Source organism: Torulaspora delbrueckii, chromosome 4 (assembly GCF_000243375.1).
Source record: "Torulaspora delbrueckii CBS 1146 chromosome 4, complete genome".
Classification (NCBI taxonomy): domain Eukaryota; kingdom Fungi; phylum Ascomycota; class Saccharomycetes; order Saccharomycetales; family Saccharomycetaceae; genus Torulaspora; species Torulaspora delbrueckii.
Genome location: NC_016504.1, coordinates 366,190 through 380,339, shown reverse-complemented (window position 1 = coordinate 380,339; position 14,150 = coordinate 366,190). Strand labels below are relative to the sequence as shown.

At 42.8% G+C, this 14,150-nt stretch overlaps 9 protein-coding genes across 9 annotated transcripts; 4 read left to right on the top strand and 5 right to left on the bottom strand.

Annotated features, from left to right (window-relative positions):
* Nucleotides 1-564: 564 nt before the first annotated feature.
* Nucleotides 565-2,832, top strand: ZAP1 (Zap1p; the record flags this gene model as incomplete). Its single annotated transcript, XM_003680942.1, has 1 exon — nt 565-2,832. One exon carries the CDS (start codon nt 565-567, stop codon nt 2,830-2,832), a length of 2,268 nt encoding a protein of 755 aa, XP_003680990.1.
* Nucleotides 2,833-2,861: 29 nt separating this feature from the next.
* On the bottom strand, nt 2,862-4,079 carry EFM2 (S-adenosylmethionine-dependent methyltransferase; the record flags this gene model as incomplete). The annotated part of the gene is made up of 1 exon (XM_003680941.1): nt 2,862-4,079. The coding sequence occupies one exon, from the start codon at nt 4,077-4,079 to the stop codon at nt 2,862-2,864; it is 1,218 nt and encodes a 405-aa protein (XP_003680989.1).
* A 507-nt stretch (nt 4,080-4,586) lies between these two features.
* IKS1 (protein kinase IKS1) lies at nt 4,587-6,434 on the top strand (the record flags this gene model as incomplete). Its single annotated transcript, XM_003680940.1, has 1 exon — nt 4,587-6,434. The coding sequence occupies one exon, from the start codon at nt 4,587-4,589 to the stop codon at nt 6,432-6,434; it is 1,848 nt and encodes a 615-aa protein (XP_003680988.1).
* A 141-nt stretch (nt 6,435-6,575) lies between these two features.
* BIT61 (Bit61p) lies at nt 6,576-8,159 on the top strand (the record flags this gene model as incomplete). The annotated part of the gene is made up of 1 exon (XM_003680939.1): nt 6,576-8,159. One exon carries the CDS (start codon nt 6,576-6,578, stop codon nt 8,157-8,159), a length of 1,584 nt encoding a protein of 527 aa, XP_003680987.1.
* A 37-nt stretch (nt 8,160-8,196) lies between these two features.
* On the bottom strand, nt 8,197-9,423 carry YHC3 (amino acid transporter YHC3; the record flags this gene model as incomplete). The annotated part of the gene is made up of 1 exon (XM_003680938.1): nt 8,197-9,423. The coding sequence occupies one exon, from the start codon at nt 9,421-9,423 to the stop codon at nt 8,197-8,199; it is 1,227 nt and encodes a 408-aa protein (XP_003680986.1).
* A 151-nt stretch (nt 9,424-9,574) lies between these two features.
* On the bottom strand, nt 9,575-10,906 carry BNA3 (kynurenine--oxoglutarate transaminase; the record flags this gene model as incomplete). The annotated part of the gene is made up of 1 exon (XM_003680937.1): nt 9,575-10,906. The coding sequence occupies one exon, from the start codon at nt 10,904-10,906 to the stop codon at nt 9,575-9,577; it is 1,332 nt and encodes a 443-aa protein (XP_003680985.1).
* A 215-nt stretch (nt 10,907-11,121) lies between these two features.
* SDH8 (Sdh8p) lies at nt 11,122-11,499 on the top strand (the record flags this gene model as incomplete). Its single annotated transcript, XM_003680936.1, has 1 exon — nt 11,122-11,499. One exon carries the CDS (start codon nt 11,122-11,124, stop codon nt 11,497-11,499), a length of 378 nt encoding a protein of 125 aa, XP_003680984.1.
* Nucleotides 11,500-11,549: 50 nt separating this feature from the next.
* Nucleotides 11,550-13,625, bottom strand: NUP82 (linker nucleoporin NUP82; the record flags this gene model as incomplete). The annotated part of the gene is made up of 1 exon (XM_003680935.1): nt 11,550-13,625. The coding sequence occupies one exon, from the start codon at nt 13,623-13,625 to the stop codon at nt 11,550-11,552; it is 2,076 nt and encodes a 691-aa protein (XP_003680983.1).
* Nucleotides 13,626-13,831: 206 nt separating this feature from the next.
* MRPL37 (mitochondrial 54S ribosomal protein mL54) lies at nt 13,832-14,134 on the bottom strand (the record flags this gene model as incomplete). Its single annotated transcript, XM_003680934.1, has 1 exon — nt 13,832-14,134. One exon carries the CDS (start codon nt 14,132-14,134, stop codon nt 13,832-13,834), a length of 303 nt encoding a protein of 100 aa, XP_003680982.1.
* Between the last annotated feature and the right edge of the window lie 16 nt (nt 14,135-14,150).

Here is a 14,150-nt window from a genome sequence, read left to right as displayed (position 1 = left end):
AGGCTAGAGACTGCCGGGAGATGAATAGTTAACTGATGTTGCGCAATGAGGTACGTGAGGTAAGATTGTCGCTTGTTAAGCGATTCTGAGACATGGGCGGCTAACGCCACCGAACAATTCTTGAATGCCCGAGTCAGATCTGAGTGAGGTATAGTGTGATAGAGAACAAGGGTAGGTGGTTGAGCGTTTTGCTAGGTCTCAGGGGACTATTATTCGAAATTCGTGGACTATCAGCGGGCACGTGATTATCATGTGACAAGCAAGTGGATAAACCGCTAACCCGAATTAAGCGAATTGGCACATGTGTATGTGTGGCGTTAGACGATTCACACGTGCAGACGCCGTCTCATCCCCATTGTTATGGTGCGGGCGAGTTCCTAGGTAAGTTCTGTGATAACCCTGAGGGTAGTTGGAGCGAAAAAAAAGCAGACGGCCTCTAGCGCTCAGCGGAATTTCATATGTTGAGGTTGAGGGAGGTCCTATTCGATTGTTCGACTAGCGACGAACTGAATTAAAAACTCCAGCTGAAGATCTTCAAAGTACAGGAGGCCCTCGGCTGACAAAATGATGATTAATGGGCCCGAGACCATGGAAAAGCGCGGTTCCGAAGGTATAGTTCATGGCCATATCCACAATTACGATAACATGACCTATATTCATGGTCATGTTCATCATACCTCAGCGAGTGGTATCGCGGAGGGCTATGACACTGGGCCTGAATTGGCACCAAGTCCAAACCAGACATTTACCGCAAATCAGATGTCATTATCAAAGAGTATGGATAAGAGCGCTGACTGCAGATATTTCCAAATCATTAATTTTCACCAGAATAAGATGCTCAGCAGCGAGGCAGGAAAGGAACCGGGATTCGGAATGAATAAGGTCGACGATCTTCGAAGCACTCCTCAAACTTCTCGTTATAATGACGATTTTTTACTGCTGCCGCGCAGGAAGAGGAAACTGTCGAATAATGCAACTGATGAAAATTGCGAGTGCCCTCCAAAAGTTCTCGAGATCTGTTGCGATATGCAGCATTCATCGAGTAAAGGGGAGGAAAAGGACAAGGTAGCGCCAGAAGCGCTACCGACGGTCAAGAATGAGGAAACGCCTCGATATAGAGCAGATAATAGTCAATTCTTTCCATCGCCCATGATAAACGATGACAACGGTTCAAACTTCAATTTCAATCAACTTCTCCCCATTGACTGTGAGATGCCATGCCAACAAGCGCCCAAAGCATACGATTCGGAGAGCGAAGAGGATGAAAATAAGGATGAAGATATCTTTGAGAAGTTCTGCAAAGAATGCCTAGATCTTGGCCATGAGCCGAAACACCTGAGCAGTTCGTCAAACGGTCACGACGACCAAGATAATGCAACACACGTTCATCACTCTCATCATCACAATCACTCAACTGTCTCAGGCAAGCATGCTTTTGACACGCCTTTATCTACTGCATCCACGACTAGTGCAGAAGAATCACTACCGTCGTTGCCCCGTAAAGAGCAGCACAACTGTGCACAGCCAGAGACAACCTGCGATACGCCGATGAAAAACTCCTCAGGCCATGTAGCGAACTCCCAGATTGATCTGAAAATTTTAAATGATTTATGCAATATCTCTTCGCTTTATGAGTTCCCGTTTGCCAATCACATGAATCACCATAATCACAATCATGAACATAAAGAAAATGAATGCATAAATTTGCTAGAGTCATCAATCAATGACACAGGCAATTCCCTCTATGAGTTGAATGAAAACAGCTCTCAGAATCACCATCATCACAGAGTACAATTGCATGGTCATATGGCCAATTGTCATTCCACAACCAACACGCCCAAGCTCGGCTCGCAGTGGAATGACAAGAGTTTTAGTGGTGAAAGATCAACAATTCCCGATAATGCTGTGAAACTCGAGGATTCAAATATGGTAAATCCGACTGTTAAGTCAGTGGACTGTTTTGGTATATCACAGGAGTCGAATACCATTGCGTTCAATTGGGCTTTCAAGAACGAGGACAATGCAATCAAATGTGAATGGGACCAATGCCCCGAATCCTACTCCAATTTGATAGATTTACAGAAGCATATGCTCAAAGATCACGTTGCCGACGAGGATGCGTCCTGTAACTGGGTTTCATGCGCATTCGAAGGTGAAGATACTTGCTCTTTGATTAACCACATCAATACCAATCATGGCATCAATTTTGGTATGAATATTGCAGACAACAGTTCTTTGCTGGAACAGAGAAGACAGGACAGAATTCAGAACATTCCGCAGCCTAAATCACAATCCTCCGACAACATTCCCTATTTTGCGTGTAAGTGGGGTGATTGCACGGAAGTGTTTGATTCTGCTGCGGCGTTAACCACACACTTGGAAGCTTTACACTTAGAGAAGGGCAAATCAGAGTATCACTGTCACTGGCATGGTTGTGACAAGCGTTTCGCTCAAAGGCAAAAGCTTGTACGTCATCTCAAGGTTCATTCAGGCTATAAACCATACAAATGTCAGGATTGTGGTAAGTGTTTTTCAAGTGAGGACACCTTGACTCAACACAAGAGAACGCATTCAGGAGAAAAACCATTTGAATGTCGCATTTGTGGCAAAAGATTTGCAGTCTCAAGTTCTTTGAAGATCCACATCAGAACGCATACAGGAGAGAAGCCGTTACAGTGTAAGATATGTGGAAGGAGATTTAGTGAATCATCAAACTTGAACAAACATATGAAATCTCATCAGAAGAAATACAGCTGTGTTCATTGCCAACGAGGCTTTGATGATGCCGAAAAGTGCAAAACACATCAATCTAAATGCTTCAAAGACAGGTAACCTTATTTATATACATTTCATAATTAGCATTAGCATTTTTTGACAATTTCAAGGAACAAGTAGTCGACCATCCCCCAATCTTCCATGCCTTGATCAACCTCCTCTTTGATGATCTTGAAACCGTTATCACTCAGTAGCTGTCGTAATCGTTTCCTCTCGGCAGCATACCTAGGTCTCAAAGGGATCTCTAAGTAGCATTGGCCTTGCGACGACAGAAATTTCTTTATCATATTGACAACTAACTCTGGATGGTTTGGAGAATAGATTGGGTCGGATACGATCAAAATGTCAAACTCATCATCTGTGTAGGAGTTGATAAAATCGGTCGGATCTGTCCAATCTAGCGCGCTAACCGTTGCAAAAGATTCAACCTTGTTTACTTCGACGTTCTTTTGTAAATTTGCAACGATGACCGGCAGATCTGTTAAGAAAATCTCGGTATGTCCATTTCCATATTTCTGAACCCATTTGCATAACCATGATATACCAGCTAGCCCAGTTCCGGAACCTAATTCAAGAACTCTGGGCTTGAAATTGAACGTAGACTCAGCCAACACGTTGATGAGTTTTTGAGACAGAATGAAAGACGCTCCCCAGGTTTTCCAACCCAAATTGTCTGCGGTCAATGAGGGTTCGTAGATCTCAATCGGGCTCGGTAGCCCTTCAAATGTGAACTTTCTAGACATTGCAGGTTGAGCGGTACGACCACAATTCTCAGCGATTCTCAAGCTCACCTGCTTGAGGATTTCATCACGCAATGGGCAGTCCGAATTTTCAAAATGTTTCAAAACCGATGTATAATACTTGAGCATCGAAGGGCCCTGCGTTTGCGCCAAAATAGGTATTCTACTGCACACCTTGGAAGCTGTATTCAAGCGATGATTTTTCCACAATTCGTTATAGTAGCCTACAAGCCTCTTTAAACACTCAGAAGGTATACATTTTTCGCTGCAAATTCGATCCACTGAGATATCCTGCTCCAAAGCTTCAACTTCAAAGTTCACTTGATTACTAGGCTGTAAAAGCAGTAAAACACACAGAATAGCCTTCGGCGTAGCTATTTGAATAGAGGGAAGGTCCAGAACATCTAGAAGTATACTTTCGTAATCCTCATCCTCATTCTCATCAGTTTGATCGTTATATTTTTGGCAATTAACAGAAGCTTCCCCAAGTCTTTCCTCCACGAGCCTACTAATCTTAAAAGGCTTTTCCTCCTCCGCAGTATACAAATCTAGCGGATCAAACATCGACACAATCAAAGCTGACAGCGATCAATCCTCCTCCATGCTCATCGTATCTCATCTCATCTCAGCGTTAAATGGAAAAAATTTCAGACTCGGTAAGAATTGATCTAAATAATCAGTTCAGAGCTTAGAAACCAGGGCATAGAAGAATGGCTTTAGGAAATTTGAGCTTGGTAGTGACCTCTCAATGTTAAAGTAGTGATTGATCTTGAAAAGTCGAGAAAATTCACTTTCTTGAGGAACAATTGTTGTTTGCCGGATTTACAAAGCATCGCTTGTTGAAAACACAGTCAATAAAGGCTCAAGAAAGAAAGTAGTGAACCGGTTACAGTGCTAATAGGCGGACCATTTGCTATAAGAATCATTGCAAGTCTCATAAGCTTAGTCTTTAGCACGTGATAGTGTTCTCTCATTGTGCAAGTAAGGGTTTTAATGCTTGTAATACTATTCATCATAGAGTAAATTAGAAAAATCCTGATCAGTTAATATCGCTGTTTATTAGATGATAATATGAGTTTAGTGCCATATAAAGAGGGTTCAGTGATACTGGATGATCCGAGATCAAGGTCTTTGGTAATTGTGCATCCATCGAACGGTTCATTGGAGTTCTTTCAACAGGTCTTCGATTTAGAGAACGCTGCATCGGGATCATCGTGGGATCAAAAGACTACAGCTGCAATTGCATCGTTCGTATGTCCGCAGTGTGGTACCGAGTTCAATCCAGCTGTTGGTGTAGCTTCCCCTGTGGATGAAGAATCTATACAGGAGGATGAGTCGATGAAGGAATTACCGGTTGCCAGATCGATTGGTTCGAGAAGTGACCTACCACGTAAATACTTCAAGCTGCTGGAGAGCAGTCATAGGCATTACTCTTTGGATCAGGGTCGAGCGACTTTGGGACCTCAACATCAGTATTTTATCCCAGACAGCCTATTCATACCAGGATACTACCGCAAATTCTTCAAGACTTTATCACTGCTGGGGAACGGTGCCCGTGGATCGGTGTACAAGGTTGTACACAAGATCGGAGATATCGATTTGGGTATCTTTGCATTGAAAAAGATTCCTATAGGTAACGACATGGAGTGGTTTCAAAAATGTATTCGTGAAGTGAAGGCATTGAGCTCATTAACCCATCGCAGTGTCAATTTAATCACTTACAATCATGTGTGGCTTGAGATGAACACTGCATGCGGATTGTTAAGGACGCTGGATGGCCGAGAACCAGATGCCATGGAGGATATCCCATGCATATTCATTCTTCAACAGTATTGTAGTGGAGGCAATCTCGAGGACTACATACTCAAGGACGTGTTCCACAAATTCCAGGATTTACAATCACCAGAAGAAAGAAAAAAGAGATTCTTGTACAAGAGAAAGCACCCGAACGAATCTCTAGGTCTCTCTACCGGACAAATTTTGTCAATAACGAAGGACATAGCTATAGGGCTTCAAGAATTACACGACATAGGTCTCATACATCGAGATCTCAAACCTTCCAACTGTTTGCTGTTGGAGGAAAATACTAAAAAATCCGTTATCCAGGAATACAACCCAACGATAGTCATTGGTGATCTAGGTGAATGTCAGATTGATGGGGAATCTAGAACAGCAACTGGAGCTACGGGAACTTTAGAGTTCACGGCACCTGAGGTGATTATCCCGGGGACTGGCCACCATAAGCCTACAAATTACAACGAATACACTTTTGCATCGGACATGTATTCGCTAGGTATGATTTGCTACTTTATCGTCTTCGGTGAATTGCCTTTTAAATCTCAATTAGAGATTGGAGAATTGAAGCAAAATATCATGATGTTCACTCTCGACAAGAATGCTTTAATGGAAATGCACAATGAAAGAAATCTCAAGCCAATTGATAGCAGGATTTTCGAGCTAATGGAACTGCTCTTATCACAGAATGTCAATGAGAGACTGACAGCAGCCGAGGTCGTCACCATGATCGAGAGTATATCAGAGTCTACCGCAGAAGAGAAATCTGAGAAGGAAGCTTGTAGCAACGAGATAGCTATTCTACACAAGGACGAAGTCGTGCCATCAAAGGACGATCTTCTTGAAAAGCATTCTATAGAATACGTTGATCCAAGCGCAGAAAGGTCGTCCTCAATCGCCAAACGGAGTAAACTGGCTCACAGTAAGAAGATATTATGCGTTACGATAAACCTAGCTTTAACAGCTTTTACTATCTCATCGTCCAACGATATGTCACTTGTGTGCTACATTTCACTAGTTCTGTTTGGAATGTCTGTAACCTCCAGTCTGAAGGATCAAAAGTGGTTTCTGGCCATTTTTGGTTGCCTTGCATTACGTCACCAATGGATTAGATTTCATAAGTGAAGGCTCAACCATATACTGCACATTACATATTTTCATGACCTTTAATATATGCCCCGATGATCAACGATCCTTGACATGAGCAGTAAAAAGTAAATAAAAACAAAAGGATAAAGACCAGGTCTCTTAGTTACCAATGGAATCATGAGTGAACCGACGAGCCGTAAAAGAAGTGCTACGACTAATTTGACTATAAACGAGCCCAATGCCGATCCAACCTCACCAACAAAGGGTAGAACCAGGTTCTACAGTATCTCCTCAGACATCATTCCACAGACTCTGACCCATCCTGACGACGAAGAAACCTTAAAATCTCCTAAAAATACAGTCATTCCGCCTACTTGGTCCCATGTTGGGTTCCAATCTATATTCCAAGGTGGGGGAGGAGGTCAGAGGAGATCGAAGAACAGCTCGAAATCTACTGCTTCACCAGAGGATTCTTCACTTACTACCGAAAAGAGTGGTGAGTCATTATCGAGTTTAGCGCAAAGAGCTGAATATCATAGATCAGAGGAAGATCTTTCCAATGAAAGTGTTCATACAAGTGGATCCAGTACGAAGGATAAAATACGGTCTGCCATACTTGGAATGTCAAAGGATAACCACTCTTTTGGTGATAGAAGCTCTAGAATTTTTAGAACTAATACTAATAAGAGTACTTCGAGCCTGTCGGGATCATTACTCAAGAGTCCGAGGCCTAGAAATACCAGTACGCTTTCAAACGTTGCAAGAAAGCTTTTCAAGCATAGAAAGCATAAAGGAGTACACAATGATGATCCAGAGGCAGCTGTTCCTACTCCTTTGAGCAAGTTTCTACATTCTTCATACGCAAGACATAAGGCGCCTTCCCAATTCATGCACAATGCCACTGTCGACGGTAAATCTGCATATCCATTTCACCCTTCCAGCCTGAGCATCCATAATGATAAAGGTTTATTACCGGTGCAGGATGATAATTCTTTCATGGCGAATCTATTATTCCTTCACGAGTTTTTAAAGAACCTACCAACGCTTCAGGCGAACTATAGGAACTTTCATGCTCAGGAATTGCATGTCCTAGAAGAAAATATATGGTCCGTTCATTGTAGTATTACACTTGAACTGTTCAAATCGAAGCGAATATGGGAATTACCTGTCAAGATCGAGGATATGAACAGACTACTCAGTTTCTATATCATCCTGAAGACGGAAAGCAAGGCCTCGTCACCGCACGTCAAGTTTATCGGCGAGGTGGAGGAGTTTCTGACTACTTCTTTGTATATCTTGGAGAATCAAATTGTGTTCAACTATACCAATGAAGACATCATGAACACATCGCTCAAGAGACTTGGCGTAATATGGCAAATATTTTATCAGCAAGTGTATTACGAGGTGATGGCAATGTTCATTCCACTTGAAAAAAGCTTCCGAGCAAGTTCGAAGTACTGGTTGGATAAGACATTCACAGAGACCTCAATGCAGCATGTTCTCTCCATGGATTACATACTATTGCGATGTTTCAGAGACTCCATAGTGTTACCGTACTACCAAAACTTCATCAACAGCCACGATGGAGCCCGTAAAAGCTTTCAGCTGTATATTTTCAATGAAGAAGAGGAAAAAGGCGTTACTGGGCAGGATAAATTAACTTTACTCCAATGTTTCGGAACATTAAGTTCAATTCAAAGCAATGATCAAAATCAAAAGATCATCGAGGAGTTATTAGAAGGGATAAGAATGAGTATATAATCGGAGGTTGTATTCAATACAATTATAGAAGAGATGATCATTCCATTGTACACCATGGTCTCCCATCGGCAACTTGGTGACTACACAAAGTTGGTTCAAGTTTCAGTCCTATAAGGGCGGCTATAAGAACTCCGAATGAATCTGCTATTGAGACAGTGCCAAGGGTGAATTCTCTCTTCTCCGGTGCTTCATCAGCCAAGACATTTAGAAAGGTATTGACATAAGCAGCTCCCCCTAGAAAACCCTCATAAAATACCAGCAGCATAATGGGCCAAGGGGACGAAACGATGTAGAGTAATGACTGCAAGCATACGAGGATAAAGTTAAGGCCTTGGAGGGATGACAACAAGTACAGCTTCTTCATTCTTATCAAATGTGCTGTAGATCGAGATACAAACACGCCAAGCTGGTATAACGTCCCATACGTGACGTAGATGTCTCTATATCTGTGGAAGAAGAAAGGCATGCGTTTCTGATCCAGAGGAAATAATAGTGTTGGAGCTACTGCTTGATTGATCAGATACTCAAAAAGATACACGGTGGTCAATGGCAGCATATAGGGAACAATGAGCTCTTTCAACCTGGAGCAAGTCTCAAAGAAATTGCCTTTCATGTCGACCAAGAGATCTTCTTTAACAACTGCTGATGTGCTACTTGGCGGTGCAAGTACGAGAGCGTCAATTTCTTCCTGCGTATCTCCTAAGAATGGTGCAGCACTGGAAGGATCCATTTCTTGCGAACTTTGATCGAGCTTATAGTAGAGAAGGAAACCTAATGGTAGTACACTGAAGCACAGCAAGGAAATGGAGACCGGAATATTCAGTATAGATGTGAAGAGCATATAGATTCCGCTTCCAAACAATCCAGCACCTCCGGTACCAGATGACCAACCATTTAAAGCAACCTCTTTGTAATAATGTGTTAATTGCAGGAATGTTACTTCTCCAAAACCTGAAGATATAGAGGCCAGCACTATACCAACTAGACAGACCGATAGTTTACCATAGGATACCAAAAACATTCCCACGCAGCTCAGGACTATTAGTGACACAATTCTGCGCGAGTAACTTAATCGGTGCATGAAGAAAGGTGCGATTAACTTGACTATAAATGCTGGCAGAATATCAGCCAACAGAACCAGTGATTTTGGTAGTTTCGGTCCCACTATATCCGCAGCAGCAGATAGAATCACAACATATAGCACATTATTTATTAGACCAAAGATCCAAAAGAAGAGATACACATGCGATCTAGGATACCCCATCGATAGCTAACATATACAAACACGTCTCGACCATCTATTTGAATTATTCGACTGGCCTTAAAGTATAGTGAACTTTTAAGATATCGATCGATTATAACAATATGTCTTCACGTGACCATAGCTAAGTATCATATATAGTAGGTGAGAAGCTTTACAAGTAGTTCTTGAGCAGTCTGAGTCTATCTACGGCCTTCTCCAAGTACTGGTCGTCTTTACAAACTGCAAATCTTAGCAAGTTCTCTGCAGCCTTCTCATGTTCCTTAATGTAGAATTCTGTTGGTGGGATCGCGACAACACCAAGCTCGTTGATGAGCCAGTATGCAATGCGGAAGTCCTTAGCCTTGTTGGCGATCTCCTCTGGGTATGAATAGCCTTCAGGAATCTTAACCTTGGAGAAGTCGACCAAAATAAAGTAAGTTCCTTCAGGTTCTGTGTAAGGAAGGCCCAATTCTTTGAAAACGCTGGTAAAGATATCGTATTTGTGCTTGTACTCCTGTCTCATGTTTTCGAAGTAGTTGATCTCTAAGGCATCATTGATGGAGTTAGCCACAGCTTCCTGTAAGGGAGATGGTGAGGCGAAACAGATTCTAGTGTGAGCCTTGGAGACATAACTTAGCAATTCTGGGTTCAGTGAGACGACCCAGCCGACCCTCCAACCTGTGGCAGCAAAACTCTTACCAGCAGATCCAACAGACAACGTCAATTGGCCGATCTCTGGGCTCAAAGTGGCTATTCTTGTGAAAGAATCGGTAAAGTACAAGTGTTCGTAAACTTCATCCGAAATGATAACTACATTCTTCTTGACACATATCTCACCTATACGTGTCAATTCTTCACGAGTGAACACTTTGCCGATTGGGTTATGTGGAGTATTAATAATGACAGCTTTGGTCTTGTCCGTGATTGCATTGGCGAACTGTTCATAGTCCACTGTCCACTCGGTACCCTTCACCACACGCTGATCCATATCCTTTGGTGGATTGATTGGTACATAGACAACTTTCCCACCCAAAAGTTCAATATTTGGAATATATTGATCGAAGAAAGGCTCGAAGACAATAACTTCATCACCAGGGTTGAGAATCCCCATCAGACAGGACAAAATTCCCTCGTTAGCACCCGTAGTGACGGTGACGTTCTCTGCTTTCAACTCAGCATTGTACAAAGGCGAGTAAAGCTTAATCAACGACTCAAGCAGAGAAACACGACCTCTAGTTGGAGAATACTGGTTCACCAATGGGATATCCACAGCTTTTTTAGCCTCAGTGATGGCAAATTTTGGTGGAGAATAAGAGAAAAAACCTTGTCCCAAATTGATCAATTCCCTACCCTTATTCTGGGCATTCCCAGCAGCAGCAGCTGCTGCTTCGTTGGTCAAAGACCAAACATCTTTGGCAACGTTAGCTGTGAAATATTTGTTTGGCACAATGTGCGGTCTGGCCACTGTCATACTTCTAAGACCTCTCACGGCGTTCTTTGACATTCAACAGACCAAAGGCAGCAATCCAAATCCCAATTGATCTTAAATTTAAACATCAATGGCTTCAGTTCTTGTATTGCCTAACTCTTATCAGGTGGTGATTTTTCAAGAAGCCACACTTAAAGAGTTCACGTGAAGCTCCAAACCTTGAAAGGCCCATTAACAACTTCGATGAGCACTCTTTAAAGAGCTAATAGGACTGAAGAGACCATTTGAGGATGTTATTGGGAGTTAGAAGGTACGTTGGGAGCTGTCGTAGAGCCGGGGTTAGGTGGTTCAAAGCTGAGCCAGTTGCAGGACCACCAAAATTGCCAAAAGAGGACCAGGAAGAGTTTGAACGGTTGCAGAAGATTGCTCAGTCTCAGGAAGCGATAGATGCATATAACAGAGAAGTTGAAGGTGATTCGACAAAGGAAAGTTTGAATTCTCCGTTATTGACCAAGAATGATATTGGTTCGTTCTCGCCGGAGTTTACGAAGACTCTTCCTGAATTTGAAGGTGACAAGAACCCAGAGACTGGTGAGATTGGTGGGCCTAAACAGGATCCGTTGAGACATGGTGATTACTCTTTCAATGGGAGGGTCACTGATTTCTGATGTTGATTTGTTTTGTTCTGTTTATAGTTATTACGTAATTGGGCGTTCGACTAAGGTTGGGCTGGCACCTGGCGTGCAGCGCTCTTCAATTGATTGTTGCAATCCTGTAGGATGATTGTGTCTTCTTCAAGCATGTGGCGTAATTCATGCCATTCATCGCGTGCCTGGGAGTTCTGATCCCCAGTCACTTGTGCAATTCGGTTCATCTCTTGTTTGAGGTGGATCAGTTGATCCTGTAGACGTTTTTGGTTGTGCACATCGCGGTTGAATGTCAGCACTTGTTTTCTAATCTCTTTGAACCACTCGACTTCTTCCTTGCTGATCTCTAGGTCCTTGAATCTCTGTGAATTTTGTATCTGCCCTAGGTTGTCCTTAAACTTATTGAACCTGGACATTAGGGTACTATGACGGGCGTGCACGGCATCAGAGCGCGATGATTGGGAATGGAAATGCGTAAGGATTGTCTGTTGTTTCTCCATCAATTCTCCACTAGCCTTGAGCTGGTGTGTAAGGTCCAGTTGCTGCTCATATATTCTGTTGTGTAGAGTGACTCCCAAGGTTTGGCCCACGGCTATCTTGCTGACAAAATCTTTCGATGCCTCGGTAAGAAGATCTAGTTGTATCTCGCTTGCTTCATTTTTCAATGGCTTTTGTCTCTCTCTGGGTGGGATCACTTTACTTGGTGCTTTTGATGACTCCAGTTGAAATTTTTGGTTCAATTGCATGATCTCTGCTATCGGCTGCGAATAATGAGCATTGTACTTCTCTGGTTCCTGTCGGCTACCGGTAATGTCATCATCCTGTTTCGAGACACCCTCGGAGACCTGCTTACTCTTCACTTCACGGTTTGATACTTTCACAACTGATTGTGGAGTTGTGTTCCACCACGCAACTGATTTGGGCGAATCTTTGAGCTCTGTGAAGGTTACTTCACTTTCAAGTTTAGTCTCTGCTAGGGGCCTTAGGTCAGATTCTGTAAGACAGCTTGCCATCACACCTGACCACTTGCTCGTATCAATGGAAAAGACACCTTCGGGAGTCATTACAGAAAATTGCCCATATTTGTGGTCTCCTACCACTATCTGTTGAATCTCTTGAGATCCGAGTGTAATTAATTCGACAAGAGCAAAAGAGTTGTTATAATTGTATCTGGCGGAGTCCCAATTCATCGTGACATCAAGATCCTGAAGCAATATTGCAATATTACCGTCGTCAAGGGACATGATTAGCAGTTCGTTTTGATCATTAATCGGCAGTGAAGCTATGCCTGTGCCCGTGGAACTGTAAATTTGCTTGGGAAAAGGCGCTATGGTAAACGGGCCTTGTCCTCTTACTTGGCGTTGTGCTTCTGGTATTTCAAGGATTCGTTGAGAATTCTGCTGCTTGTGAAGTCCAGATACAAATTTCAATTGTTTTATCGTATTTCTCTTCACTTCTGAATCTGTACCAACGTTCAGCACATCGTACTGAATCAGAGACTTGTACATCAAACGGTCTAAACCTTGCTTGTCGAACTGCATCCTTGGTGCTAGACAGGGATAAAAAGCATAGATGTCAGCACCTTCACTCACACTCAATACGTACAAGGTCAATCCATCCTGGCTGAATGTAATGCATTCCACATCGGTGATCGAAGAGTCCAGACTATATGTGCCGTTGGACAGATTCAAAACATCTGGTTTTGAATCCCCAAAATCCTGCCAATTCATTATAGTTATCGAATCATCATCTTTCAAGATAACAACAGTTTCTTGTTGGTACGCCAATGGATGGAATAACACCTGTTTGATCCTAGCTTCATCACTAACAAAACGGAAAAGTTGGAAAGCATTTGCCATGGAGGAAACCTCGGTATAAGCCCAGGGAACTTCGATGATTCTCAACTCATCATCGTTGTAAAGACAAAGAAACTCACCCGAATTCGACATTACAACATGCTTAACGTCTTTAAATGCACGTTCCAAAGTCATCGAGTGATAACCTGGCTCAGAAACGTTACACCATCGTATACATGAGTCCTGAACCACTACTGCTCGACCTCCATCGCTAGTCGTAAGAAAAAAGCGGTCAGAACCACTCTGAGCGGTCAAACTGGGCCGGAAAATTGGGTGTGTTTCAACTGTCATATCTCCAATGCTTCAGCACAGCTCTAAAATTCTCAAAGGGACCGTTTTAGCAGGTTACCACTGCCTTAACGTTTCGATTGAAGACTTCACACATCTTAAAGCCAGTTCAATACTGAGAAGACCACATCTCGTCAGGAATGATACCTTCTTAAAGGTCTATGTGGTATATAAGCTATTTACACGTCCAGTGCCTGGTTTCATGGCCTTCACAGTTGTTGCAAAAAGTTGTTTTGCTTAATCTGCATCCGGTTGGCCTTTCTGATCTGTTTCTTCCGCAGTTTCATTGGGTCCTCCGCGAGTTTTCTGGCCCGTGCTTCTGGGTCTAGCACTTCCCACAGCCAAGCAGGGTACTCGCTATCTTCTAATGCTACTGGGTCTTTGCCCGACTTCTTCACGTTTACTGACAAAACTGTTCCTGCTGGACATGATGATTTCACGATTGTAGAAGGAGTTTCTTGCAGGAAAACTCTGCAATTAGAGAAGAGACGTTTGGGTACAAAGCGGAACATGTTATATGATGATCAA